General features: G+C 43.8%; 1 protein-coding gene across 5 annotated transcripts in view; it reads left to right on the forward strand.

Moving 5' to 3' along the window:
• Positions 1–26,801, forward strand: part of LOC119017038 (protein ELFN1-like) — a 128,764-nt gene extending 101,963 nt beyond the window's left edge. For 2 of the 5 annotated variants that reach the window (XM_037093432.1, XM_037093438.1), the window contains 5 exons: positions 5,659–5,719; positions 15,684–16,441; positions 16,531–16,684; positions 17,764–17,930; positions 20,989–23,116. In XM_037093432.1, the coding sequence (XP_036949327.1) occupies positions 16,158–16,441; positions 16,531–16,684; positions 17,764–17,930; positions 20,989–23,116 (2,733 nt within the window). In that variant the 5' untranslated portion in view covers positions 5,659–5,719; positions 15,684–16,157. Of the gene's footprint in view, positions 1–5,658; positions 5,720–15,383; positions 15,575–15,683; positions 16,442–16,530; positions 16,685–17,763; positions 17,931–20,988 lie in introns of those variants that run through there. The other 3 variants (XM_037093465.1, XM_037093447.1, XM_037093456.1) reach the window with 3 other exon arrangements.

A 26,801-nucleotide genomic window follows, 5' to 3' on the forward strand; every position in this document is an offset into this window, starting at 1 on the left:
GTGTCTCAGTGTTTGTGTGTGCTCAGCGGACACACTCATGTTGCTTTTATAACATTTCACAGTTGGCTGCATGTATCGAGACAGGAAGGAAATTAACAGCTTGAGGTGTCTGAGTGATGCTTCTTCAGCTGCTGCAAGCTGTGTGTGCGTGTGTGTGTGTGCGTGCCTGTGTGTGTGTGTGTGTGTTGTGTACGAGAGAAGACAGATACTGTAGAAATAAAAAGAGAGAGGGAGAGCGAGAGGGATGCTTCTCTCTATGAGTTATGGAATGAAGCCCCGGTCATTTGTCTGTTGAAGTTCTAAAGCCAAACTTTGTGAAAGTTTTCAGACAGGCCATAACACGGTCCACCTACCAGAGCACATAAGCTCTGCTTTCTATTACTAAGAAATCTCTCTCTCTCTCTCTCGCCCTCACTCACTCTCACGGTGAAGAGGTCCCATATTTTACTGCATGCTCTGAAGACAACAGATAACTACAGTGGAGCTGCTTGTTCCGTTAAAGAAACCAGTCCACTTCTCAGAGAAGGGCTGGAGATTATTTTCTGGAGGAACTGATTGATCTCAAACAAACCTGCGTTTGAGTTTTATCAAACTGAGGTGCTCTTAGAGGAATAATTCACCAAAAAAAAAGAATCTTCTGAGTATCAAATTGTCACCGTAGGTAGCCATGACAGGTGCCTCTGCAAAGCTTTTGGCTCGTTCCTTGCTGGAGGCTTTAGTCAGCTCGGATCCACAGCAGGTACAGTAACACCCGGGTCGACCAGAGTGCAGCACAGTGAAATCAATTTAAATGCTTGTAAAAGAGGCGCTGGGATGATGGTGAGGCACCAACTGCATGTACTCAAACCTATAGGTCGACTGCCAGCGACTCTTAAAAAACATACGTACTGTTTTCTTTTGGTAGCCTACTGGACACATACAGCAGTCTTCTGAGTGAAAGTACTGCACTCGTGTGACCTGAACATCATCCCTGACGTCCCCTGAAAGCTCCTAATTGAAAAAAAAAAAATGTTGATTTTTGAGTGGCATCAAAAACGCTTTGGCACTGTAGGACGTGTCGGTCGCCACCCCGAAGCATCAGTGTTAGACAACTTAAAAATCATTTTTTCTCATAAATCAGGGATGGATGGTTGGGTCACACTGTCTACCTGTTTGCCTGACTACCCTCTTTGCTGCTGTAATAATCATTCCAGTCGCTAGAGGTTGCTGCCCAATCAGGAAACGTACGTAAGTGCGATTTGTTGTTATAATCTCCTCTCACAGTCAGTGGACTGGCTGCCTCTAACCAGACAACAACAATTAATTCAAGATAACCTGTTTGTACATTCAACCGCTGTCACGTGAACAAGACCATCAAACAATGCAAGGAATATTTTGGAAATATTTTGCCTTTATTGGATAACAACAGTTTAGAGTCAGACAAGAAACGTGAGGCGAGAGAGGAGAGCAGAAACTGTGAGTATAACAAAAACGGACTTGCATTTATATATCGCGTTTTCCACTTCTCAAAGCACTTTACAGTACTTGCCACATTCACACACTGATGGTGGAAGCTGTCAACTGCACATCGGGAGCAATTTGGGGTTCAGTATCTTGCTCAAGGACACGCAGCTGAGCTCAGCCCAGGGCAGCCGAGAATTAAACCAGCGACCTTCCGATCACCAGACGACCTGCTCTACCCGCCGAGCTACAGCCGCCCCTGTTTCCATCCAAATTTGCTGCAAATTTCAACGACATTCTCCCCCCAAAAATTCAGCATTTCCAGTCAATGTTAAGCAAATCGGGCACATCTGGACAAACAGTTGGTGGCATTGCTTCTCCAGTCGGGTGCCGTTTAACAACTGCGGAAGGAGACGGAGCAATGATGATGTAATTAAAGTAAAACCTTGAGCGAACAAAGACGATGTCGAAAACATGATGGAAATAAGGAACGCTAAGAATTTATAATGACCACTGCTACGACCAGCTTGAGGATCAGATGCAAAATAATGTACCATTTATTTCCATAAAACAGAACAAAATAGATGTTGAGCCTCTTATAGACCCTCAGTCAGCCGTCAGTGCTGCACCTACAAACATATGAATAAATTAGTCCTCAGATTGCAGTGACTCAGTTTAAATGAACATGATGTATATATGGTTTATATGAGTGTCAGAACGTCACTGCTCCGGCAGCATATTGTTCAGCACAACACAACACGCTGTAGCTGTTTACACCACGCTCATGTAGCACTGCGTGCCTGTAGTGGAGCTCAAAGGCTCCATCGCGAGTGTTTGTATTTAGTTTGTATTGGCAAAGCAACGACTGCGTGGAACGCGCTGAATGTGCAGATCCACGGAGGGAAAATGGGTCACGGCGGAGGAGCAGTTTGAAAAGTTTCTATAAAGATTTTGACCCACATTTTATTTTGTTTATAGGTATATCTCTGAGTCACCATCAGGATCTATGGTAACTGATGTGAATCCAGTGCTGCTTGAACTGTCCTCCTCTGCAAAAAAAAAAAAAAAGAAATCCTACAGACTTCTCTGAGTCACCTTTCGAGATCTCTATGCTCCAAGTGTTTCATACTCAACTGACCGATTTGCAGCAGGGAACTCCTGCATTACCTGTATCACCACCTGCAGAGCACCAGGTCACAATGACCACTGTAGGACCTGCTGCAACACTGATGCTTCACACACGTACAATGGCAGATTTAAAGGGGCGGATACAGACGTGTGCGCTCCTGCGTCTCCACTCTGGCAGGTGTGTAAAAGTCGCGTCCTGTGGAAACGAGCGAGTAACAGTAACGTTACCGTGAGGATATCAGAGTCCATTAGTTTTGCATGTGTAGAATGTGGGAGCCTGACAAATCCTTTTATATCAGAGAGTGTGCATGTGTGGGTGTGTGTTTATTTGTCTGGGATCGCACATAGCTTTCAGACATGTTTATCTTCAACATTATTGTGTGTCCGAGTGTGTGTGTGTGTGTGTGTACGTGTGTGTACTGCGGAGTGTGAAATCCCATTAAGTGTGTTAAAACCCTCTTTGGCCTACTGCCCGCTCAGAGAGAGAGAGAGAGAGAGACTGAACACACACACACAGTTGTCACACCTGTGTATGTATTTGTGTGTGTGTGTGTGTGTGTGTGTGTGTGTGTGTGTGTATCAGCCTCTGGATGTGTCTGTGTAATTTTCTGATGTACCTGTCACACCATCAACACTGTTGTGCCTCTCAACGCAGGTTTCACCTCCCTGACATCGTATTTAAAACAAATTATACAACGTGTGCCATCGAAGTGTATACGCATTTTCAGTGTTTAATTAAAATAAATTAATACATTGATATATTTAGAAAAAAAAAACCTATCATTAAATACTGAATTAAAAATCTAATTAAAAGATTATATACAGTATATATCAATACATTTGGCAATTAACTGTATCTTAATTAAATCACAACAGTACTTTTTTGAAAGGCTCTTACGTTGAAATGCAATACAGCTAAAGGAGTAAATATTCTTTTATTAAAATAAAATGTAATAATTCTGATAAAATATATATATTTCAATTTGGGTATAACACAAAACAATCTAAGGTGAAAAAAGTGACCAAAAGTATGTGGACAGCTAAACATGACACTTGCATTTGATTTATCTAGTTTATAAAAAAAACAACATATGTTGACACGTTTGCTGCTCTGCAAGGTTTCTATGCCTTTATTCCTATTCAAGCTAAAAAAAAAAAAAAAAAAAGCTGCAGTGAGGTCATTCACTTATGTGTTGGGTGGCTCACAGTCAGTAATCCATTTGTTGGATGAGGTTGAGGTCGGCGTGTCTTTATAGACGTAGTTTTTCTGCAGGGAGGCATTAGCATGATGAAACAGAGTCAGTCCTTAAACAAACTTCTGCCGCAAAGCTAGACGCATGTTACTGTTTACTGCTGTGATTCGCAAACCACACAACGGGTCCCCAGATGATTATGGACGAGTAAGAAATATAAAAACAACACTGCTATGTGTATTTTTGTTTGCCTCTGTTCTCGAGTTCTCTGTGTAAAATACTAGATTCAACACTTTTAAAAGCCTGGAATGTTAAAAGCTCATAAACCTGGGATCTGTTATGAGAAGCACATGTGATAAACACTTGACTTTTGTAAAAGGGGTCATTGGGAAAAAAAAAAAAAAAAAAAGTGTGGGTGCCACTGTCAACACCATTATGTAACCTGCTGCAGCGTTAAGTCTGAAGAGAGGAAACTAACACAAAGCATGAAAAACAGCCCCAGACAGCAAGTTAATAAAAACAAGCGCGTCCACAAACCTTTGGCCGTGTAACGCACAACCAGACTCCGTTAACAAAAACAGCTGCTGGTCCGCCGCTGCCGTGATTCTGTTGTTCTTACCGCGTGACTTTGGTGTTTTTAAAGGGTTTGTTTGGATCCAAATGACTGTTGTTACCAAAGGAGTCCCGTGGCTCTGAAAGAAGTATAGATTAATGTAATAGCTTCAATCCTCCAGTTGGAAAAGGGGCTGTTTGATTGCAGGCTAAAGAGTTGAAAATATTATAAACATAGCATACAGCACATTTCTCAGCCTCTGTGCTGGTTTTGGGGACATGCTAATCGCCATTTACTACAGATGAATGGACAATTGGCTTATAAACCATCTGAAAATCAAAATATTGCTTCTATACTTTGTTATTATCATCTATAATTATCAGTTAAAAGTATAAGAATTCAAAGTAGGCTTCTCTTACTGCCAAATAGTACTCAGCTGAAGTACTTTAATGTAAATAATTGTTTATAACTTTGTACATTTCAAAAAACGTATGTACAAATTTAGCAAACAACGATTTATATTTGCATTCTAAGTTATAAAAATGGGTTTTCACCATACAACGTAACATTTTCCTACTCGGATTTTAATTTTTTTTGTGTGATTTTAGGTCCAATGTGTTTACACAGTGTGTCAGAATGAAAGAATAACTGTAAAGTCACACGTGAGGTTGTGCTGAAAAAAATGACACCAAACAAGGCAAGGTGAACAGTTTGTAGGCAGAAACATAAAGGTAAAATCAAAAGTAGTCAAAAGGCTGTTGAAGGCTTCATGTTGCTCTGAACAGAAACTGTCTGTCTTGATGTGTCTTTAGCTGTTAGCTCCCTTAGCTGTTAGCTCCCTTAGCTGTTAGCTCCATTAGCTGTTAGCTCCCTTAGCTGTTAGCTCCATTAGCTGTTAGCTCCCTTAGCTGTTAGCTCCATTAGCTGTTAGCTCCCTGAGCCCAAAATGTTGCAGGATGCTGCAGCCCACTGTCTGCTAACACATTAGCCACCTGACTAACTCACTTTGCACCATATGTAGCATAAACAGAGGGGGAAAAAAAACACATGATGCTTTCTGCATCAATAGAACATTTTCTAACCCAGATAACAATATGGTTGTGGCCCAGATCTGGCCAACACCAGGCACGTTCATCTGGCCCACATATTGCTTGGAACGATGGCATTTTGGCAGTCCAGGCCCGTTTGCCAGATCTGGGAACATCTGCAAACGGGAGCGGTCCGCCCAAGTGCCATCATTCCGTGCAGTATGTGGGCCAGATGAACGTGTCTGGTACAATTTTGCTATCTGGGATGAATATTCCAATGTCCGATTTTCTTTTTTTTTTTGTTTTTTTGTTGTAGGTCTCCAGTAAACAGGCCTCACCAGCCAGTGAGAGTATCCAGCACTGAGAGAGAGAGATAAGTACGGCAACACAGTGAGAAAGAAGCGCTCGGCTGTAGTTGGCGCTCGCTTTCAGTTCGTCATTTGCTTAAAAAGTCCCTTTCATCCCGGAGAGGTCCTGGGAAAGATCTCTGTTCGTGCCAAACACATTTTCTTTTTGATTATGGATAAATTCTTCATGCAACCCCACTTCAAGGGAAAAAAAAACCTATCTAACCCCCTCTAATGATTTAAAGTAATTACTGAAAAGCTATAGCTGATGTTCAGAGTTAATTCTTGACCTTGGAAACAGCAGCTGATCAAAACAGTCTCACCTCCAGAGCCATTTAGTAGCTGCAACAACTATCACGACTGCCATTAATGGACATCGTGGTCCTTGAGGTCAGAGCGACTTTAGCATATACAATGTATAATTAATCCGTATAGTACACTTTATATATTATTCAATGACATGTTTCCATTCTGCGCCTTGCTCTCATTTACTCGACTCTCTTTCATGTCGCTCTGACTCTTCCCGCCACTGCCTCCCATCTTTCCTCTGTCCCCGTTCTCTCCTTTCTTCCCCTTCGCTCCTCTCTGAATACTAAATGGATTACGTAACCATACATTGCTTCGCCACAGAGGATCATCCGTGGCATCTCACATGTTCACTTCTCTCTGCAGGGGAGTGACAAGTGGAGCACCGCGGGGCCGATGGAGGAGATTTATATCAGCGGTGCCTATTATTCTGGCGTAACCCCCACACTGCTGAGACAGAGACAGACAGACAGACAGCCGGAGAGACTCTGCAGCAGGAGGAAGACAGAGACAGATGAGGCAGAGATTTTATACCGTGATAAGAGTAAATAAAAGAACTCGTATCAATAGCGTTATTATTTTTTTTTTTTACTCCAGCTTTAGCCCGGTTCCCGTCCTCTACAGCACAGCAGTGAGTGTCTCTCGCCCTCTCTCTCCCTCTCCGTCAACACCACTGCCTGGGCAGCACGCAGCGGAATATTTCTATAATAGAAATGTCCGTCACGCTCCGTGTTTCCATATCTCTTATAGAAACGTCCATCACGCCGAGTCTGGACGTCAGCTCAACCTCCACACTCTCCCCCCCCCATCCCCTCACCCCACCACCCCACAGCCCTGCTTCTTTTAAACCCTGGGGTGGGGGTGGAGGGGGGAGAGAGAGAAAAGACGTCAGCCTGTGATCCCCATCAGGGATGTGTGATTTTGTGTGATGTTGAAGCCTTATTTCCGTAAAAGTCAATCACTCCGATGGGGGGGGGGGCGCAGAAAGGGGGAAGGGGGGGGGGATTGTAAAACGGCTGAGTGAGGATGGGTGAGACTGGGAGTCAAAACAAATTACATCCTCACGGATGTCTTTGAATCGTGCCGACGACAGACAGACGTGCACTCGCTCGCTCCCGGCGTGAGAGAGATGTAGTTGTTCTTGCCTCGGAGCGAGCTGCTTTTTGATCCGACTCTCTTTCACCTCCTTTCTCTCTCCCTCTTCTTCTTCCTCCTCACTTCTTCTACTCCGTAATCTAATCTAATCCAGATGACTCACTTTCATCGATTGCACCAATCTCGTGTGTCATTTGTGCCCTGTAAAATGTGTGTGTGTGTGTGTGTGTGTGTGTGTGCGTATACACCAGGGGGCGAGTAGTTTTGTACTGTTCAGAACTGACTGTGTAATACGGTCTGATGTGCGGTCCCAAGACGCCGAGGAGAGATTAATTCTTCACAAGCTCGTCCACAGTTTGACATCTCCGCGTCCTGGGGAATCAATGAGCTTCATAGTCGAAATGCAGGCAAAGGGAATTCACTTTTTTTTTGTGTTTTTTTTGGTTGAAATCTATATTTAACCAGGTTACGCCATCTGAAATCTAAAAAAAATCTGCCAGGGAGACCTCACCGATAATGTGGAAGCAATACCACGAATGAAGTTTTGGATAAATAATAGAAGAGGTCCTGGGGACAGATGGACGGACGGACGGACACAAAGACCGCGAGACAAAGGACCAGCATCCCAAAAACCCCCCAAACCAACAAGTTATTCAGAGCGATGACAACTCCCGTGGATTCATCTCGCGCCGCTCCGACGAAGGCTTTGAACTCCGGCAGAGAAATGAGTTTCTGAATTTCCGAGGCTTTAAGCAGACAAATTTAAACGATGAACTCAGAGCATCATAAGGACTGTCGAGTACATCTCTGTCAGGGCTCCAGGCAACAAAGGGAAGAAACACTGTACACCACTAACGTCCATATCTCTGTGTTACATAAATACCTAAATTATTTGGGAGCGATCCAAAAATAGCCTGGTAACTTTAAGGATACATACGGCATTAAGAGGAGCTGCCTGTGACAGCGCTCGGCGAGCAGCCAGAGAGCGTTTCAAAGCAGAATCAAGAACTTTGCAGTCAGAAGGAAAACATGAAAGTTGAAGAGAACTTTGAATTCTCTGCGCTTCTTGTGTGAGGAACTATGAAGTGAAATGATGGAGCCGCTCTCATGCATCATTTTCCACTTTTAAAAAGAAGATACAAATGTTTTTGGACGTACAGCAGCTGAGATCAGACCTCTGAGGCCTCAAAGATATAATACATGACATGTCCACGTTAAAATAGCCAGAAACAGCTCTACATTGACGTGTGTCTTTGTTGAGTTGTGTGGTTACATAACATCAATCCAAATGTTTCAAACACCGTTCAAACCCAGCGATATCTATAATGTTTCTCAAGGTAACAGTACATTTAATTTAGTTGCCTGTCAATGAAAACGGGAGGAGGGCAGTGAAAAACAGGAGTCCCGTGGTAAAATCAGGAGGCAAGCGTGGTTGGCGGCACGGCTCGCCAACGTTAACTTGAAGGTACTGTCGGTTCATATCTCCACACCTGCTGAGTCACTGGCTGCCTCTCTTTGTTGGGTCCGTTTACGGCGACAGCAAAATAACCAGACCGTGAAAACTCACAGCAACAGCAAACTCTGTCGCATTTACTTTGTCAGAAACGTGGCAGAAAAAAAGCCAGCTGGTGTATCTGTTCAGAGCGAAGCCAAACACTGTTTTAATAAGAAGCCAGTCAAGAATAATTGCGACCGCGATGCAATTTCATGCCGCGAAAGACTTTCCTGCACGACAGCAGGACGCGGAGTCGGTTAAGTCGTCGAGGAGCTGAAGGTGTGCAGCCCGTCACCTTCAGCTCGTCGGCTAACAGCTCGATGCTTCAGGTTTTATTACCCCGCACTGTATTCAAAACTGAGCCGCTGTCGAAAACCTGCCAAATAAAAACAGTGAATGACGCTGTGCTCTGCCAGTTAAATGCTCTTTAAGTGACACTTAAGTGATGCATAGCAGAACATTAATACAGCTGTGACACTGTGTACGTGGTGAACAGTGACATTAGATAAGACTGCGCTGGATTAGATCAACTCCTTGTTACCTGTGTTTAGGTGACAATTGTAGTACATATGTGTTTAACATGCTCATATTTCTATAGATGATATTTCAGTAATGGGAACATATTTTTACATGCTTGCCTGTTTTTATAGGTTATATTTAATCACCACTGTAGAAATCGTTATTTGACCCAGTTTCCAAGTATTTGCGATTCTGATTTCTGGGTCACCGCTACCAACAAAAACCACAATATGTCAAGTAATTAACCAACTAACTGTAACTACTTTGAATTGTTATGTCATGAAAAGGATTAAGATAAAGATGTGCCTTTATTTAACCCCCTTGCAAAAGATTTGCTGGTAACACAGCAGTACAGAGGGAAATGAGTAGCAGCACGAGAGTAAGTCTACAAAAATAGACAATAATAAAGAGATATTGGAATTGCAATGATAGATAATAAAAAGAAAAAACAATCAGTCTTTGCCTTGATGAGTGCGACACCCATCGTAAAGAGAAATCCAAGGTACGTATCAGTTTGTCAGACGTCATGAAGGTGCTGACCACAAACAAAACTCCTCACGTCGTGATAATGTTTTGCGCTGAAGTAAACGTGTGTGTAACGCTGTGATCCGACAGTGACAGAGAAACTACTCACCCTATAACAACACACTGCGCCATCAACATGACGTGAAGCTGTTATTTTAAGGTAAAAATGTCACATGATGGTGTCATAAATGCAGCCTAACGTACTGAAGACGTCACTGCAGATAACAAACACCACATTTCGATTCCTCGTTGCGACACATGCCAACACACGCCACGAGCTTTTTCACCTCATCATCGCGTTTCTGTCGACGGCTCCCTGCAGGTTTGTTTGGGTGCTGCTGTTTTTCCACACCGGCGCCGGAATAGTAATGGGAGTCATGGCGGAGCGTGAGGCGCCCCGCTACACACCGCGATGTGTAGTGCAGCCCTGAACTTGCACGTGCATATTTTAATGTGCTCCTGTTATTAATGTGCTCATATTTCTGGCTCGCTTACAACCTGCCCAGGAGTGTAACCCATCTCCTAAGTGCTGTTCATCATTCACAGGGGAGCGCTGGAATGGTGTGTGTGTGTGTGTGTGTGTGTGTGTGTGTGTGTGTGTTTTGTGTTGGTATTTATCACACAGAAATCTATTGCAGTGCTCGGGGACAATACTTTTTATTTGATAGTTTTGTCCATTTTATTTTTATTTTGGCCAAACTTTTCAAACCTTTTATTGTGTCGAGCGCAAAATAAATCATCTTCATTCTCTCTTCTACTGTTACTCCTCCATTTTTGGGTTTTTTTTTTTTTTTTTTTGCAACACAACAACTCCCTTAGCCATAACGTTTTACCCCGCAAGAGAACCGACCAGTTTGGAGCATTCATGCCGATTTTAAATACACGTCTGTTTTAGTCAAATGTATTCAAATGTTTGTTATAAACATCCATCAGTTTGTGAAATTGCCTCCTGTTTTGACCCACAGCGATCCCAGGAGCTGAGCATGCACACAGCTCCTGTCCAATGAGGGATTACTGCTGACATTTCTGGAGCTCTCACATAAACCATTTACCTCCAAATGAAGTGCGTTAAATAATCTGACTCAACTGTTTACTGGCTTGTTTGCAGCCTGTCTGATCGTCTGGCTGCTCGCTTGTTTGACTTTGTAGTAGTGACGTCGCTGTTCAGCAGTTACACTGGTGAGTACAGAGTTGTTACAGCAGCTAAAGGATGAAAAAAGACCCAAACTGAAATAAAATCAGAGTAACTAAGACTTTGTTTCAAGTTCCCCTGGCTCGGGGTTGTGACATATAGCAGTTACATTTGAAGACATTTTGAGGTTTATGCTCGTTTTCTCACCGAGAGACGAGAAGATCAATAACACTCATGTCTGTATGTTGAATATGACGCTGCAGTAAAGAGACTGAAGGCAGGCAACCATCACATCTTGTCTGTTTAATCTTTGCAGATGTAGTTTTGAGAGGAGTTTTGCGCCAGATTATTCCTTGATCGGGGGCTCCCGCGGAAAATAAACAGCAGCAGATGGGGCCAATTAATAACAAAACATTTGGAACTAAATCACAGCGAATGAGAAAATGCACAAATTGAGTGCGTACTTCAACCAAACCTGTACAATCATCTTGTTGTTTTGGGGTGTTTTAACTATTTAACTATTTAATAGGGTAATCGGCATCTGGATCTAAACACATCTCTGGCAAACAATGACTTCCTGCGCAGGATGTTTTTCAGATAAGAGTATTAGTCGGTAAACTCCTGGATCTGCACCAAAACGTAACCACTTTTTGTTTGGCCCGTGGCCTAACCCCCTAACCAGATGTCACTGAAATCTGTTTAGTACCAAACAAACAGGATTGGAACACACGGCTTTCTTGGCAGACGTAGAAAGAAAAAGCTTTAACACTCCTCAACAGGATACAACATCTTTGTTGTTTCTTTTGGGCTCAACTCTGGATTGAGCGGGGAGAATCCAGGATCGGAAACACAATAAAGATGTTTTTTTTGTTTTTTGTTTCTGTTGCTGAGGCTTTAAACTTTTTCAATATACATCTTTGCCGTTAGTTTGTTTCTGTCGAGCTGCTGGCTGCTTCGATGAGCCTACAAGATGTCGGTTTTACAACAGCGTCGTTGTCGAGCTGAAGCATGCTGGACTTGTTTTTTGTCTTTTAAGAAGCAGGTTTGGCTGATTCTGACGCCGTGTATAATGGGGACGTTACACCGAAAAACACTCCTGTCGAGAGCCTCTGTATCCGGCTGTTGAGGAGAGTGTGTGAGAAAGGTGACGCACCGCTGTCTGTTTGTGTGTATCAGAGTACCGAGCCCGGATCTTAACACTCAAGGTCTTTCCACGTGTTTTTTTCTTCCTTTCTCAGAAAACGTGGACTTGTGCGCAATATATCCTGAAACCGCTGCGCTCCCCACGCCGTAACCAGTCACCCTTTCAGTAAAGCAAGGTTAGAGCCCACCTCAGCCTCCCTCCACCCCCCAACATGACGGTTTGTACCCTATAAATCTTTGAGTGTGGTCATGGTGCTGAGTGCTGGAATATTCCACGGGATTGTTCTCAGCAGCCGAGGCAGCGGCGTGTGTGAAGGGTGCGCTGAGAGCTCGAGCGCGGTCGGGGAGAAGGCGATGAATGATGCAAAATGGAAAAGAGGCCGACAGACTCTTAACGGTCCCCTCCGCGTATTTCACGTTAGCTACAACGCGTGTATTTACTACAAAAGGAGGTTAAGTACGAACCAGTAACTGCTACTGTATCTGTTTCTGCTCTCTGCTGCCCTGCGCTCCTCCTCTGTCTCGTGGCTCTTCAGCCGACATCACTTACCGCGAAACAAAAAGAGGTCAGGCAGAATTCAGCTGTCTCCGCATCTTAGCTAAACTGTCTGGCCTCCCCGACTGCTCTGCATCCTCGATACGCCCTCGCGTTCTCCGTTCTCAACAGCTTGTTTACCCGGGCTTAACCCTTGGTCAGCAAAATGGACATTTCCTGTGCATATGTGTTTGTTTGTTTGTTGGTGTGTGTGTGTGTGTGTGTGGCTGGCAGCAGTTCATACCCCTTCTCTGGTGGCCTAACTGGGTAGTTTGTTTCACGCTATGTGGGAGGAAGTCTCAGCATCAATTATAGATTGTGCTGACTGGATGGAAAAGCCTATGCGTGAGCGTGCACACCTACAAGTGTGCATTTCCTGACGTTCATATAGAGAGGCGAGATCAGAACTTCTTCCCTCCTTTCAAAATCGCATTACCAAAAAAGGGACCGACTGAAATCCCGACCAAACCGCTGTGTGATCCATTGCATTCTGTCTAGACAATGACGGTGCAGTTTTACATTTATCTTTGTTTCAGTCTACTTAATATTTCCGCCTTTAAAAAACACCGTGTCCCACGAGGCCAAAGCTGTTGCAGATTAAATGTCAGCGGGCTGAAAGACAGGCTGACGCCAGTTGACTGATGAGCCGTGAGAATGAGCGAGGAGGGCCGAACAGTCGGGATGGGCGATGTGACCAAATCTGATTTCAGTACGATGCCAAGTAAATACCAGGGCCAGACTCACAAATATCAATATCAATATTTGTATTATTTAAAGTGTCTGATGATGTACGTGTGTGTGTGTGGGAGAGTCAATGCATCATTAAAACACGACTCCATCACCACCAAATGATCCGACGCATGTTTAAACTCAGGACAGGTTTTGACGGTAAACAAAAGAAAGGTAACGTATTTGAGAATTTGCTGCACGCAGATAAAACGACGGCAGTAAATGATGCCAAAACTGATCGACTGAATTCTTTATGATGTAGAATATTAACTCATGAAACATTCAAATATCCAGTGCAGGTGACGGGTGCACTGGTCCCACAATCCTTAATTGAAAAGTACCTGAAACATCACCATTAAAGCTACTGTTCCATGCAGCCTTAACGCTTGGACTTAATGCTAAGTACTGAGCTAATCATCTTAATGCTCATTGGTAGCGATCCACTGAATGGCAGCTGAGTACAGGAAGCTTGAGATTATGAAAGGAAAGGCATGCATAATCTAAATGACACTGTAAAAGACCCCCTGCCATGCAGTAAGAAGTGTGCTCATGTTCTCATAGCTTAATATAACACGAGATAGATCACTGCTGCATGAGTCCAGTTTGAGTAATGGATTGTATCAACCCCTCATAGATGCTGGTGCTGCAGCTCTAAGGATGTCAAGGAAAAAGTCTCAAAACTACTGTAAAGATGAACTACGTGACATTTTGTCCACACATTTATGCTCCCCTCAGGAATAACCGTATATTAAATTAACTGTGGTGATCCTCCAACTTCTCATCCGGAGGCCACCATGAGGCCAAAATGTAAATGTGTCAGGTACTTTGGTTTATGATCAAATACCTGCAAAACTAACGACATCAACCTCAGCTACAATGTGTTGACTTCTAATTAGCGAGTGATAGAACGCTAACAGGTTAACCTAAGTTAGAACTGTCGCCCTGGCGGCTGCAGGACCTTTGTCTTGATTAGCCAGAAGCGATGACTGCTCAGATAAGTAGCCCGGGGTGATACAAGGAGAGAGAGCGATGGTCGACATCGTGGATAATAAACAGTTGTAATGATGTATTTTTGTTTCCTCACATCCTCTGTCAATCACACGCACAACACTTTGAATTGTATCTGAGTTGTTTGGAAGGTGATTGAATGATTTATACCACATATGCTAGCAAATAATGACGGTAGCGGTGTTTAATTACAGCTCAACTGAGCAACTTTGATGTGTCATAAAATTAATGTAATGTAACACACGTTTAATTTACCTTTGCTACTGTAAATACCAATCAGTATCTGCGACAGGTCCCTCCCTAGCTGCTCCCGAAATCCATGAAATGCTGCAGTAGATTCTTGATTATCTTCTGCACACTCGTGATGAACAAGCTTCACTTCTTTAGGATGAAAGATCAGAGAGACACTTGGAAGATAACACAGAGTAACAGAAGCTACTATAATGAAATTGCGGTGAGCCAGAATGTGGCATCAGGACTTTTCTCTCTCTCTGTCTCTCTACAAGGACGCCGATAGTTCAGAGACGCTCTGTCCCGCTCACAGAAAGCATCACCCTCCTCCTCAGATTAGAGGTGACACATCAGCACCTCTCTGCCTCGCTATTCATCTGTAATCAATAAGGAAGGGAACAGCGGCCAAAAGATGTTTTTGTGAGGGAGGCCGGACCTTTTGCTCCTTCCCGCTCCTTCTCCTTCACCTCCATGATGTCACATCCTGTTTGCTGCTCTCATGAGAGCTGAGAAAACAGGCTCTCAAAGAGAAGAGGAAGCCACTATTCCAGCACATTCCCCAGACAGAGAGCCACTCTACAGCGCTCTCTCTTCCCAGCCTCATCTTTTTTCTCACAGAATCACTGCCTCTTTCACCGCCTCACCCCTCCCTCCGCTCCCCTCTTTACTCCACCCTCCCCTCCGCCTCCCCTAAACATCACTCCTCAACACTCCCTTGCACCCACTTTTTGCTCCTCCGCCTCGCCACTCCACAGCGCTTTGCGAGCCTCTCTCTGTTCTCTGCCCTCCTTCATCGTCTCCTGTTCCATCAGACATCAGCTGTGTGTTTTTTTTTCTTTTTTTTTTTCCCAGGAAGTGTTTTATTTAGAGCAGATTAATTAATTAGATACAGTATCAGAGTAACGGCCATTCTTAGCCCGGGCCTATCAAGGCACCCGGGGCTAATAGCGCGGCAGGAAAATGTGTGTACGCTCTGCAGGGACAAAGCTGTGTGTATTTATAAAGATTTGCAGGTGCTTTTTTGTGTATCCGCGCCGATGTGCGCTAATTGGACTTGTCAAGAGGAAGTCTTATGAGTATGGGGGAATGTGTAGTGTGCATGCAAAAGCCTGTTTGCGCCGGCCGCGTTATATAAGAAGGAATAACTACCTCCATCTCATCATGCTGGTAACAGGGTTGTGTTTGTTGGTATCTCACAGAATAAACCACTGTGTTTCATTAGCGCCTCTCTTCTAACACCCTCCCCCCCTCTCCCTCCCTCCCTCTCTCCCTCCAGGGACGAGTTCTCACACCAAGTACAGAGCAGAGAGCAATGAGGAAGAAAGAAAAGAGGTGCTTGTCTAATCAGATATGCAGATGGCCACAGAAGACATGAGAACCAGCCAATCTGGCGCCAGGACAACTTCCGCTTGCCAATTTATACATAACAAATCAAATGCGACCCCCTAATTGAACAACTGATACAGTTTTACCTGGACACACATACTGCCAACGGAGCGATCCATCATGTCCTGCACATAAATTCCTTAATCCCCAACACGACTTCGCCTCAAACGTCAGTTTTTGCCGCGTGATCACGAGGAAGCCGAGTAGAAAACACAGGAGCATTTTTACCATGCTGTGACTATACCTCAAATCAGACCAGACACACATCTGACAACACCGGGTCACCACTAACTAATATATGAGTCTATAAAGCAGCCCTCACTCCCTTTTTCAAATGGCGCCCGCCCGCTTGAATAAATGCTAGATGGTCTCTGGTCGGCTTTCTCCAATGGATATTGTGATGACATCCCAAATGGCCGAGAGAACAGGACAGGGACGGCAGAGACATAACTTAACTGGAGGCTCTTCATCAGCGGTCCTGTCCACAGCCGGCTCCGTCCTCTGTTGGCTCGCCCTGCTGTCAGTAATGAGGTTGCCGATGGTCACAGCCGACTGCTGGCTTATCGAGGGGGAGAAGGGCTTCGTGTGGCTGGCTATCTGCAGTATGAACCAGCCGCCTTACGAGGCCATCCCCTCCCACATTAACAGGTGAGAGAAGTGACAGTGAAAAGTCAGCTTTGTTGACATCATTTTTTGCATCTTTCACAAAGAAACGGCCTTCACACTTCTCTCCACAGCACCATTGTGGATCTGAGGCTGAACGAGAACAAGATACGCTCGGTGCATTATTCTTCGCTCAGTCGCTTCGGCAACCTCACCTATCTGAACCTCACCAAGAACGACATCAGCTACGTGGAGGACGGAGCGTTCTCAGCACAATTCAACCTGCAGGTGAGCAACAAAACTAACGTACAGCCACACACAAACACATTAATGAATGTGTGTGCTGTGATGTGTTCAGCTTACAGAAGGTTAACTTTATAAATATTACACTTTTGACATTTATTTTAAAGTTATGATGTTGGATGATGTAACAGTATAGTTAAAAGTTTCACAGTCAAAAGATTTGATAAGAGTTCAGAAGAGATCAGATTTTCACGTCATGATCGCCATCAAATGAATTCATATCAATAGAAATGTATCCAAAAAAATAGAAAATAAAAATTGCCAGCAATCAAATGTATCTGTAACTTTGTTTGCGGCGTGTGATTACAAATAAATTAGAGTAAGGAGGAGTACAAAGAGTCTGTAACTACAACTGCAAAACAAGAAAAAACTGTACACACTGAACAGTTGCTTAAAATACTCTGTTACTGATGAAAAGGCAACCAGAATAAACAAAAGATGCATGAGGCCTGACATGTTCACTGGATTATTTGCATGGTATAATCATATGTGTATTAGTCACACAGTATCAGTTTAATAAATTCAAATTGTATTTTTTCAGGAAAGATCAAACCCAGTGGCAGAATGAGTTGCACAGTAATTAAGAAGGATAGGTGCAAAAAAAGTAGTTAATTTTGCTGATAAAACTTAAGGTATTTTACTTAAGTAAGCTTTTAAATGAAGGACTTGTAACTGTAATCAAAATGAGTATTTTGACACTGTGATACTTTCTCATAAGTAAAGGATCTAAATTCTCCCTGTATCACACACACACACACACACACACACGTACACATGAAAGACAACACCCTCTCATTATGGCTTCCAGAGACATTGAAGCGAAAGTGTTTGCACCAAACTGAGCGGAGCGCGGCCATAATGAGCTGGCATGCTCACTCATCTACCCCGGCTGCTGGAGCCGTGCCAGGAGGTAAAATGTGAACAGGATCTTAGCAAATTCAGCACAGCGCAAGAGGCTTAGATCACCATGTGAAACATGAATTGTACGGAACTGTTGTTTGTTTGTTCTGTATGTTCGCAGCTCGCAGGGATTAGAATAATCCCACTTGTCTTTGTCTCCCCAGGTTCTCCAGATGGGTTTTAACAAGTTAAGGAACCTGACAGAGGGGATGCTGCGGGGCCTGGGCAAGCTGCAGTATCTCTACTTGCAAGCCAACCTCATTGAGACTGTTACACCCAATACCTTCTGGGAATGCCCCAACATAGAGAATATAGACCTCTCCATGAACAGGTACCACCTGGGTCCATGTATGTGTGAGTCTAATGACAGGGAGAGAAAAACAAGCTGTCATAGAAACAATTAGGTGATGAATTCATTAGATGACACAAGTCCTATTCACAGAGGACTTCTATTAGCATGGGAACCTCTTGTGATTTAGAAATTACCACCTGAAGTGTTCGTGCTGCGTATTAGCATGGGATGAGCGAAGTCGGTATTTTACTCAGAATTACCAGCATCATCTTGTGAGTGTGATGTCAAGGCTCTTCAGCAGCAACATTCATATTATACAGTAGTTTCAAGTTGATTTGCTCACTTCTTGCATGTGTTCCGACTAAAACTACACATTTGCAGCTGTGTGCGTTAATACGACAACCTTTCTTTGCCGTGAAGCTTCTCCGTCATCACACTGAAACGTCACTACAGCAGATCTCACAGCACAGCCGCTAACTGATGATGTTGAACACATTCATTTGAGCCGCGGTCTAATTTCTCACTTGTTCAGCTGACTGACAACAGGAAGCAGATGTTTAAAGAGAAATGTCACCACAAAATCACAGACGTGCTGATTGGTACGAGGCTAATCTTAACATGTGAATTACGGACGTGACTGCTTCCACCATTATTACAGATATTTCAAGAAAACTCCAGGTGATAATCTAAACTTAACCAATAAGAGGAGAGTGAGTTGTGACTGTAAGAGAATTGTATGATATGGAAAAACTGACCTTTACCAGAAGACTGTGAGCGTATTGTTTAAAATGGTTATTACATAGGAACAAGAATGTTACATAGAAAGAAACTAAATACTTGGTTCTGCCATTTTCTTATTTCTTCCTAACATCTGGTTCATCTGTATCATTATTATTCTGACTTCTTCAGTGTGATTATCTGCTTTGTATAGAAACATGTTGTACATACTATTACACACGGATATGAATGTTACACAGAAAGAAAATGATTGGAAACATGAATCCTTCATACCAGTGTTGTTGTATTTAGAAAGTTTTCCTGTTTTTTTTTGTTTTTTCACTGGGTTTTCTCTGTGTGTTTGTGAGATACATCCGAAGTCACTCTTCCTGGGCACGACTGCGAAAGTAACCCGTAACACAAAGCTAACTATTATTATATGAGCTGCGTTGTATTGCCCCTGGTGAGCTGTTAGGTATATGTGTACTAAAACAAAAAAACATCAAAAACAAGTAATAAAAGAAAAAAACAAAAGACAGAATATTTCCGGCGTTGCAGAGCTAGATGAAAGAATGCAGTAAGCTTCTTAAAACAGGCTCGGTGTCATCACCCAGAGGGCTGACTTCCAAATTCACCAATTTGCACTGATGTTGGGCAGACTTACCAGGAAAAAGAAAGCACTGCAGGGGATGCAGAGATAGCCCTCTTCCTCGCTGAAGCATGATGCAATGCTGCAACAAGCCGTCTTTTCAATAGAAGTCGGGATTCCTGCTCTTCCTCGGTGGGAATAACTGTCTTGTTCTCGCCATCGGTTCTGTAACTGGTATTGATTTCTTGACTTAAATGTGGCTGAAATGAACAGGTTTAACTGTTCTTTTGAGCTTGCTGAAAGGTATTCTGGGAGATGTAACCTTAGACCATAAACTAACGTATAAGAAGACTCTATAAGAAGTGCTTTTAAAGGAGAAGTGCACTGATTTTTTTTACACATTAAAATCTGTGGACAGGTCTACAGAGTACTGCTGCACATTTGAAAAAAAAAGTACAGAAAATACATTATATAGCTTTCTGCAGCGATAGAAGGAGCTTTGCAAAGTCTGACAACAGGAGCAACACGATTGTGAGGTCAGTCAAGGGAGCTGAAGACTACAACTTTGAAAATGAAAAAAACATGGAGGGGGCATGGAGTTAGAAAGAAGTGAACTCACCAGACCTCTGCTCCAGGCTAACAGCTGGAGGCTATGTAGGCGGTACAAACACAACACGCCCAACTCTGACTGTACTGCTGGTGATTGTGTTGCAATGTCAGTAATTGAGGAGAAATGTTTTGACAAGAGAGAAAAATCTGTGGATATAAACGGTGGTTTGTGATAGTTTTTACGTTGCCCGTCCTGGGTTTTACATTGACAGTCACACCTGGTGTCAACATGCGTCCTGAGTGATCCGAACACAATGGGAGCTTTAAACAGGCCCAAGACACATCGAGGAGGCATTTGAGATCCAAGAAGTAGCCACCACACCAGGCAGGATGGATCACAGACTTTTTGATTTCCATTAAATTCACTGCAATGTACCTTTTTTGGGCTCTCTTCACCTGCCAGCGTCACCAAGCACTGAACTACTCCTAGACTCCCTTGACAATAACGTGGTTTTAATTGATTTTGAATATATATATTCTACATATTCTACATTAATATTCATACCATGACATTACATTGTAAAAACTGTTTTTCACAGCACGGCTGTACCAGCCTGCCTCCTCGTCCGGAGTGCATCTTGTCTGCCATCATTCAGCAGCTGTTTTAACAAACTAACATTCAACTAATTTTAGCATGTAAGCTAAATTTATTAGAGAGGACAGCATTTATCGATGTAAAAATATCAGATTTGCCTAATAAGTAATAGTAGTTGACTAATATAGACATCTTTGCTGTTGTGTCCCTTAAAAAGAAAGCTTACAATGTGTATGTTGTTGAGTTACTCGCAACTTCAGAAACTCTGTGAAACACTTTCCCAAACAAATTCCGAATTATGTGGGAGTTCTTGTAAATTCGGCAAATGTTATGCATGATGTTTTCTTTCAGTTTAAAAGATATTTCTTATTGGTGTAAAAATCATCATCTTCAACAACTGAGAGCAGGGAGTCAGCTGGATGCATGTTGAGACGCATGTTAATGTCGGGTGTGAACTGACGGACCTACAGCTGTCTGCTTGTAATCGGATCTCTCAAGACGAATGTTAATAACAAGTCTGAATGTCCTCAGTGATAAATAAGAGCATTTTTTTTATTGTGACAGATTGGTGAGACTGTATCGAGCCATGTCAGTGTATCTGAAGCTGAACATCTAAATCTAACGATTTCTCCTTCGTCTCTCTTCAGGATCCAGGTGCTGGATGGTAGTCTGTTCTCTGGACTCTCTAAGCTGACCACCTGTGAACTTTACACCAACCCCTTCAACTGCTCCTGTGAGCTGCTGGGTTTCCTGCGCTGGCTCTCGGCCTTCCCCAACAGGACCAGTGAGAGGATGGTGTGCGACTCACCTCAAGGATTCTTTGGCTACAACCTTCTGAGCCAGAACCCCCGCATGCCCACCCAACGCAACGCTCTGCACGTGTTAAGTCTCGTATGCACGGACGACGGCAGCAGCGTGACATCCTTCTATATCCTCGGCGAATCTACCACCCAGGCCCCGGATTTTTCTTCTCCCTGCGTACTGGAGGATTGTTCTTCTGGAACGATTCCTGAAGAGGAAATCAACTCGGGCCCGATCATCTCTGAAGCCAATCCGATCATGATGCTGAAGCAGGTGCTACATTCGAGCGCTGTGATAACGGTTCAGATTCCTCATCCGTACAGGAAAATGTACATCCTGGTGCTTTACAACAACAGCTTCTTCACAGATATCCAGAATCTGAAAAACCAACGAGAAGACATTGAGCTAAAGAACTTAAAACCTAACACGGACTACACGTACTGTGTGGCATCTATACGAAACTCCTTGCGCTTCAACCACACCTGCCTGACCATCTCCACTGGTCGCCGGGCCGGGGGCACGAGGGTAGCCAATCAGTCGTCAGCCACCCACTACATCATGACTATTATAGGCTGTTTGTTCGGCATGCTACTCTTCCTTGGCCTGGTTGTCCACTGCCTGAGGAAGAGGAGGATCATGGAGGAGAAGGAGAGGAAGATGAGCAGGATCCAGAGGACTCTGATAGAGCTCAAGTATGGTGGGGAAGGGGATATAGAGGGAGGGAGCGGAGGATCCCAGAAGCTTGCTGCTGGGGACAGTCTGTCCAGAATGCCCTACCTGCCTCAGGGAGGCGAGATAGATCCGTACAAGTTGCAGGAGGTGATAGAAACACCGCCGCACAAGCCTGCTAAACTGAACTATATGGAGGTGAGAGGGTCCGGCATGGAAAGGGAGAGGGAGCGGGAGAGAGAGCGGGAAAGAGAGCGCGAGCGAGAGAGAGACATGTCGCCGCAAGCAAATCCCCAGGGCTCAGTGGCAGAGATCTCCACCATCGCTAAAGAAGTCGATAAAGTGAACCAGATCATCAACAACTGTATAGATGCTCTCAAATCTGAGTCTACCTCCTTTCAACAGGGGATGAAATCCCCCTCTTCTGCTGGCGGAGGGGCCGTTTCCACTGCAGAGCCGCAGCTGGTGCTTCTCTCTGAGCAAGTAGAGAGGGGAGACAGAGGAGGCGAGTTCCTCTCCCCGGTGTATAAGGGAGGAAGAGGAGGAAGGGAAGAGAGGGGGAGAAGCTACCATCATTCACTACAGCGACACCACAGCATGGAGGCTCCTCCGACCTCCAAAAGGCCCAGCACCTCCTCTTCTCCCGGCTCGGCCCGGAGCCCTCGCTCATTCCGCTCAGAGGGAGGCTACCACACGTCAGAGACCCGTTATATCGAGAGGACCTCACCTGGAGAAAGGGGAGAGAGGGGAGAGAGGGGAGAGAGGGGAGAGAGGGGAGGTGGGGAGGCCATCCGTACAGTCACCCCAGCAGCAGCTATCCTACGAGCTGAAGCCCAGAGAATCCGCCAGTACAATGAACACCGCCACTCCTATCCTGGCTCCCAGCAGCACCTCCAGGAGCTGCAGCACCACCCCCAGATCCTACAGGAGCTCCACCACCACCCAGGGGGCCGCAAGCCCTCCGTGTTAGACCCCCTCACCCTCAGCAGGCAGGCCAAGCAGAGGGAGCTGGCCTACTCCCAGCTCTCGCCGCACTACCCACTCTCGCCCCAGTACCACAACCTCAGCTACTGCTCCAGCCCAGACGAAGACGAGGAGGAGGAGGGGCTCCTCTGCACCCCGACCCTGGGGCTGTGGGAGAGGTTCAAGCTGCACCGCAAAAGGCACCGGCAGGCGTCCATGGAGGACGAAGGCTACGTGGCAGCCGGACACGCGCTGAGGCGAAAAGTTCAGTTTGCCAAGGATGAGGATCTTCACGACATACTGGACTACTGGAAGGGTGTGTCCGCCCAGCAGAAGACCTGATCCCACATCTGGAGGCCCCACGCAGCTCTGAAGATGGAAAACAAGAACTCTGCACCCATAACATATTGATACAGACACACAGACCTGTAAATAAACACAAACGCACACAACTTACAGGATCTAACGAATCAGATTGCACACATACGTCTAGATACAAACACACACACACACACACACACACACACACACACACACACACACACACGTTGGCTCACACTTTACACAAACTAAGCCTTTGCTTCTGAGAACACGAAGGAGGACCAAACTAATATATTACATTGAAAAATCATAACTTATAGAGAGACTGAGTTACTTTTTGTAATGTAATGAAAATTATAGCTCAGACTTATGTAGCTATTTGTACTAAGTTTTGAATGAAGGAAAAAAAAAAAATCCAGAAGAAACAGAAAAACCTTAAACGTTGCCGGGCAACCCATCCTGAACCGCCTGGCCTTGAGACTGATGTTCATCATCAAACCTGATAATGGCAGATTAACCTCACCGGTTCTCATTACGGCAGCGGATTGGACGAGAGTTTTCTGTGATTGTTTTTTTTTTTTTTTTTTTTTTGGGTGCATCGCGCCCTGCGATACTGCTGCAGGAAAAAAAAAAAAAAAAAGAAAGAACTATTTGCCTTGATTTGGACGATTTTTAAAACATCAAAACGACAAACTCTGGATGGGTCGCCAGGCAACAGTAATATTCAACTGTGCTGAGAACGAGTAGGTAGCTCTCAACAGAGAGTGAGTTTAATGTGCCAAATCAACCAAGGGGATAGTAGAGCCCTACTGTGTACCAACTTCTCCTCGCCACTGTTTTTATATACAGAATTTAAAAAAAACCTAGAATGATATGTTATTACTATTAATTATTCTTATTACATTACTGGTCTTCTTATTATTCCTATGCTCCTCATCATTAATACTCTATTATTTGAATATGGCATGGCTCTGTCGTGTGACTGTGTTTTGACTCTTTTGAAACCTCTCAGCCGAGAAGTGCACACCAACGGAGACAAACAGTGTGATGGACGAGACATTTGAGTTCTTCTTTTCTACCGAGAGGAATGTGCTCTCCGCTGAGCCGCAACGAAAAAAAACAAACAAAAAAAAAACCCCAACAAAGCCCGTCTTTTCTCTTGGTGAACCCCTGCTCCACCTGCTCCTCATCCTCCTAAAGAGGCAACGCTGTACAGATGAGAGAGAGAAGTTCTATATTTGCAACAGAGGTGACTGTTTTGTTTGTACAACATGGGTTTTGAAATCTTTCAGACTTTTCGGAAACCAGAATCCCAAGTTAGTTACCTACCTGCTCACTTACAACGGTACGTTTTTGATTTTGAAAAAAAAAAAAACATCGAACTAAAAAAAAAAAAAAAATTCTAATCTTCAAATGAATGTCTTCAATTCCCACAGGGGAAACATATCTGCACTGTTCAAAATCAAAAAACGACTCTTAGGAAAAAAGACCTAAAACTCTCAGCTTCCTTCCCGATACACTGTAGATCCACTGTGTTTTATCAACAAGTCGTTTTTCTTTTCCTCCTCCCATCTCTCCCAGGTTTTTTACTTTTTAATTTCTATGGATTCATCTGGTTCCACTGTGGTGCCACATTGTGCCAACTTGATCAATCACAAAGAAGTATTTGAAATGATTTTAAATACTATTTACAGACCTCTGCTCCTTCACATCGATACACATCCGTTTGCCAAACAGAACGACAATTTGCACAAAAAGATCCACCCCCATTGGCTCACTGCTCCCCCTTTCTATCCTCCAATCATTTCTAAGACCAAAGTACTGTGGTAGTAAATTGACCCTTATAGCCCCTGACCCGGCCCCAGCTACTGACCCACCATCATCCTTACAGTTGCATTCAAATGTACTCATGCACACACACACAGCCACACACAGATGAATGTATTCTTTGAGAAGTTAACACTGTTCAGCAGCTGGATTTTCTGTTTTCCGATGTACAAGCTGTGTTCAAACGGTGTCCTCATCTGTCTGATGGAAAACTCTACTCAGATGGCCACTTGTGTTGCAGATGTGGAGATATATGAGGAATATTTTGGCTCTCTAAAACACTCAATCTGGCCCCACTCAGGGCGGATTCTCATGGACGACTTTGCTCACATCAGTTTGTGCCACCAATGGAGCCAAATGTTGTCCACAAGAAGCCCAAAATTGCCATTGTAGACGTCCATTGAAGTAATAGCTATGGGGTTTTGCCTTATCAAAGGTCTACTTTCTACTGAAAAAGTTCCCGATATATGAAAAGTGTTATTGTCTAATGTGATTAGTATCACTAGCGTGGTGAAAAGAGACTACATATATATCTGGAGGCTGTAAAGAGGAGAAACATGTGATAAGAGAAATACTGCTGTTTATTCTATACTGAACTGTGCTACGATAACTCATTTAAGAAGTCTGTAAACCAGGGATGGAGTCAAGGACATTTCAATTCAGTGGATTTTCAATTAAACAAGCTTGTAGTTTTCACAGTATTGACAACCAATTTGTAATTACAAGTGCTTATACCGACTGAATCGCAATCCAGTTCGCTTTCTGAATTGAAACAGAACTGACTCCTCGAAACAACACTGAAAACTAAACAATGGAAACAACAGGGCTGGCGAACAACAGCGAGTTTACTGGTGAAAGGAAACACTGTATAAAATCTTTTTTCTCTGCTATAATGAGTTCAGAATGCTCAAGTCATTAAGCCCAGTTAAAGCCATAATCGCGGGTTAGTGAAATCGCCGCAGCTGTTTGTAGCACTGCGAAAAAAAAAGCACCTTCATTTGTGTGATTAAAACAAAAAAAATAAAAATTACAGGCCGTCTGTTTCTCCCCTCGTGCTGCAGCAGCCACGACAGGATTCCTCTGCTGCTGCAGCAAACAACCCAACTCTGATCCAGAACGAGGAGCCGCGGTTGTTTCTGCATTACACGTCCCAGATTGTGGCTTTAACTAAACAACAGCCTTAAAACATTCGATTTTATTTCATCTTTTTAACTTTAGCATTGCTTTGAAAATGGAGAAAAAAAAAAAAAAAGAAAAAAAAAAAAAAAACGTCCTGGTTTCTTAACTTATACTTTCCTGACTGCAATTTTATAATTGCTTGGTTCTTAAGCCTCACTTGAGCATTCTTTGAGTAACAGTAATATCAATGTAGCGATGTATTAAACTACTGTTTTTTTTTTGTTTGTTTGTTTTTTTGTTTATCATTCTGTTTATGAACAATAATGGCCTGAGTTCATCACGTGTCAGAGAGCAGCAGGGCTCGTCTAGAATCTGACGACGGCGAGCCGGGGAGGTCGAGGCGACTCTAATCAGTGCTGCTGTTCTTTGAGGCGTGATGAAGAGAAACTGTGTTTTTTGTTTTGTTTTGTTTTGGGTTTTTTTGAAACAACAATGCCTAGAAAGTTGAAATAAATAGAGGTCTTACTGACAACAGAGAGAGACGACAATGGAGCATGCAGCGAGGAAACCTTCAGTGGAAGCTTGTGTTGTATTCTTCTAGTGACTGACTCAGGAGCGAGCGAGTGAGAGAGAAAGAGAGAACGCTCTGCCATAGGATCTCTCAGAGGCTTTCTTTCTTTATTTTCTTGTCAAAAAATTAAAATGAGCACAATAAAATAGCCTTTCTTTCACTGTCTCCTTTCCTGGAGAAAAAAAAAAA

Source organism: Acanthopagrus latus, chromosome 1, assembly GCF_904848185.1.
Source record: "Acanthopagrus latus isolate v.2019 chromosome 1, fAcaLat1.1, whole genome shotgun sequence".
Lineage (NCBI taxonomy): Eukaryota > Metazoa > Chordata > Actinopteri > Spariformes > Sparidae > Acanthopagrus > Acanthopagrus latus.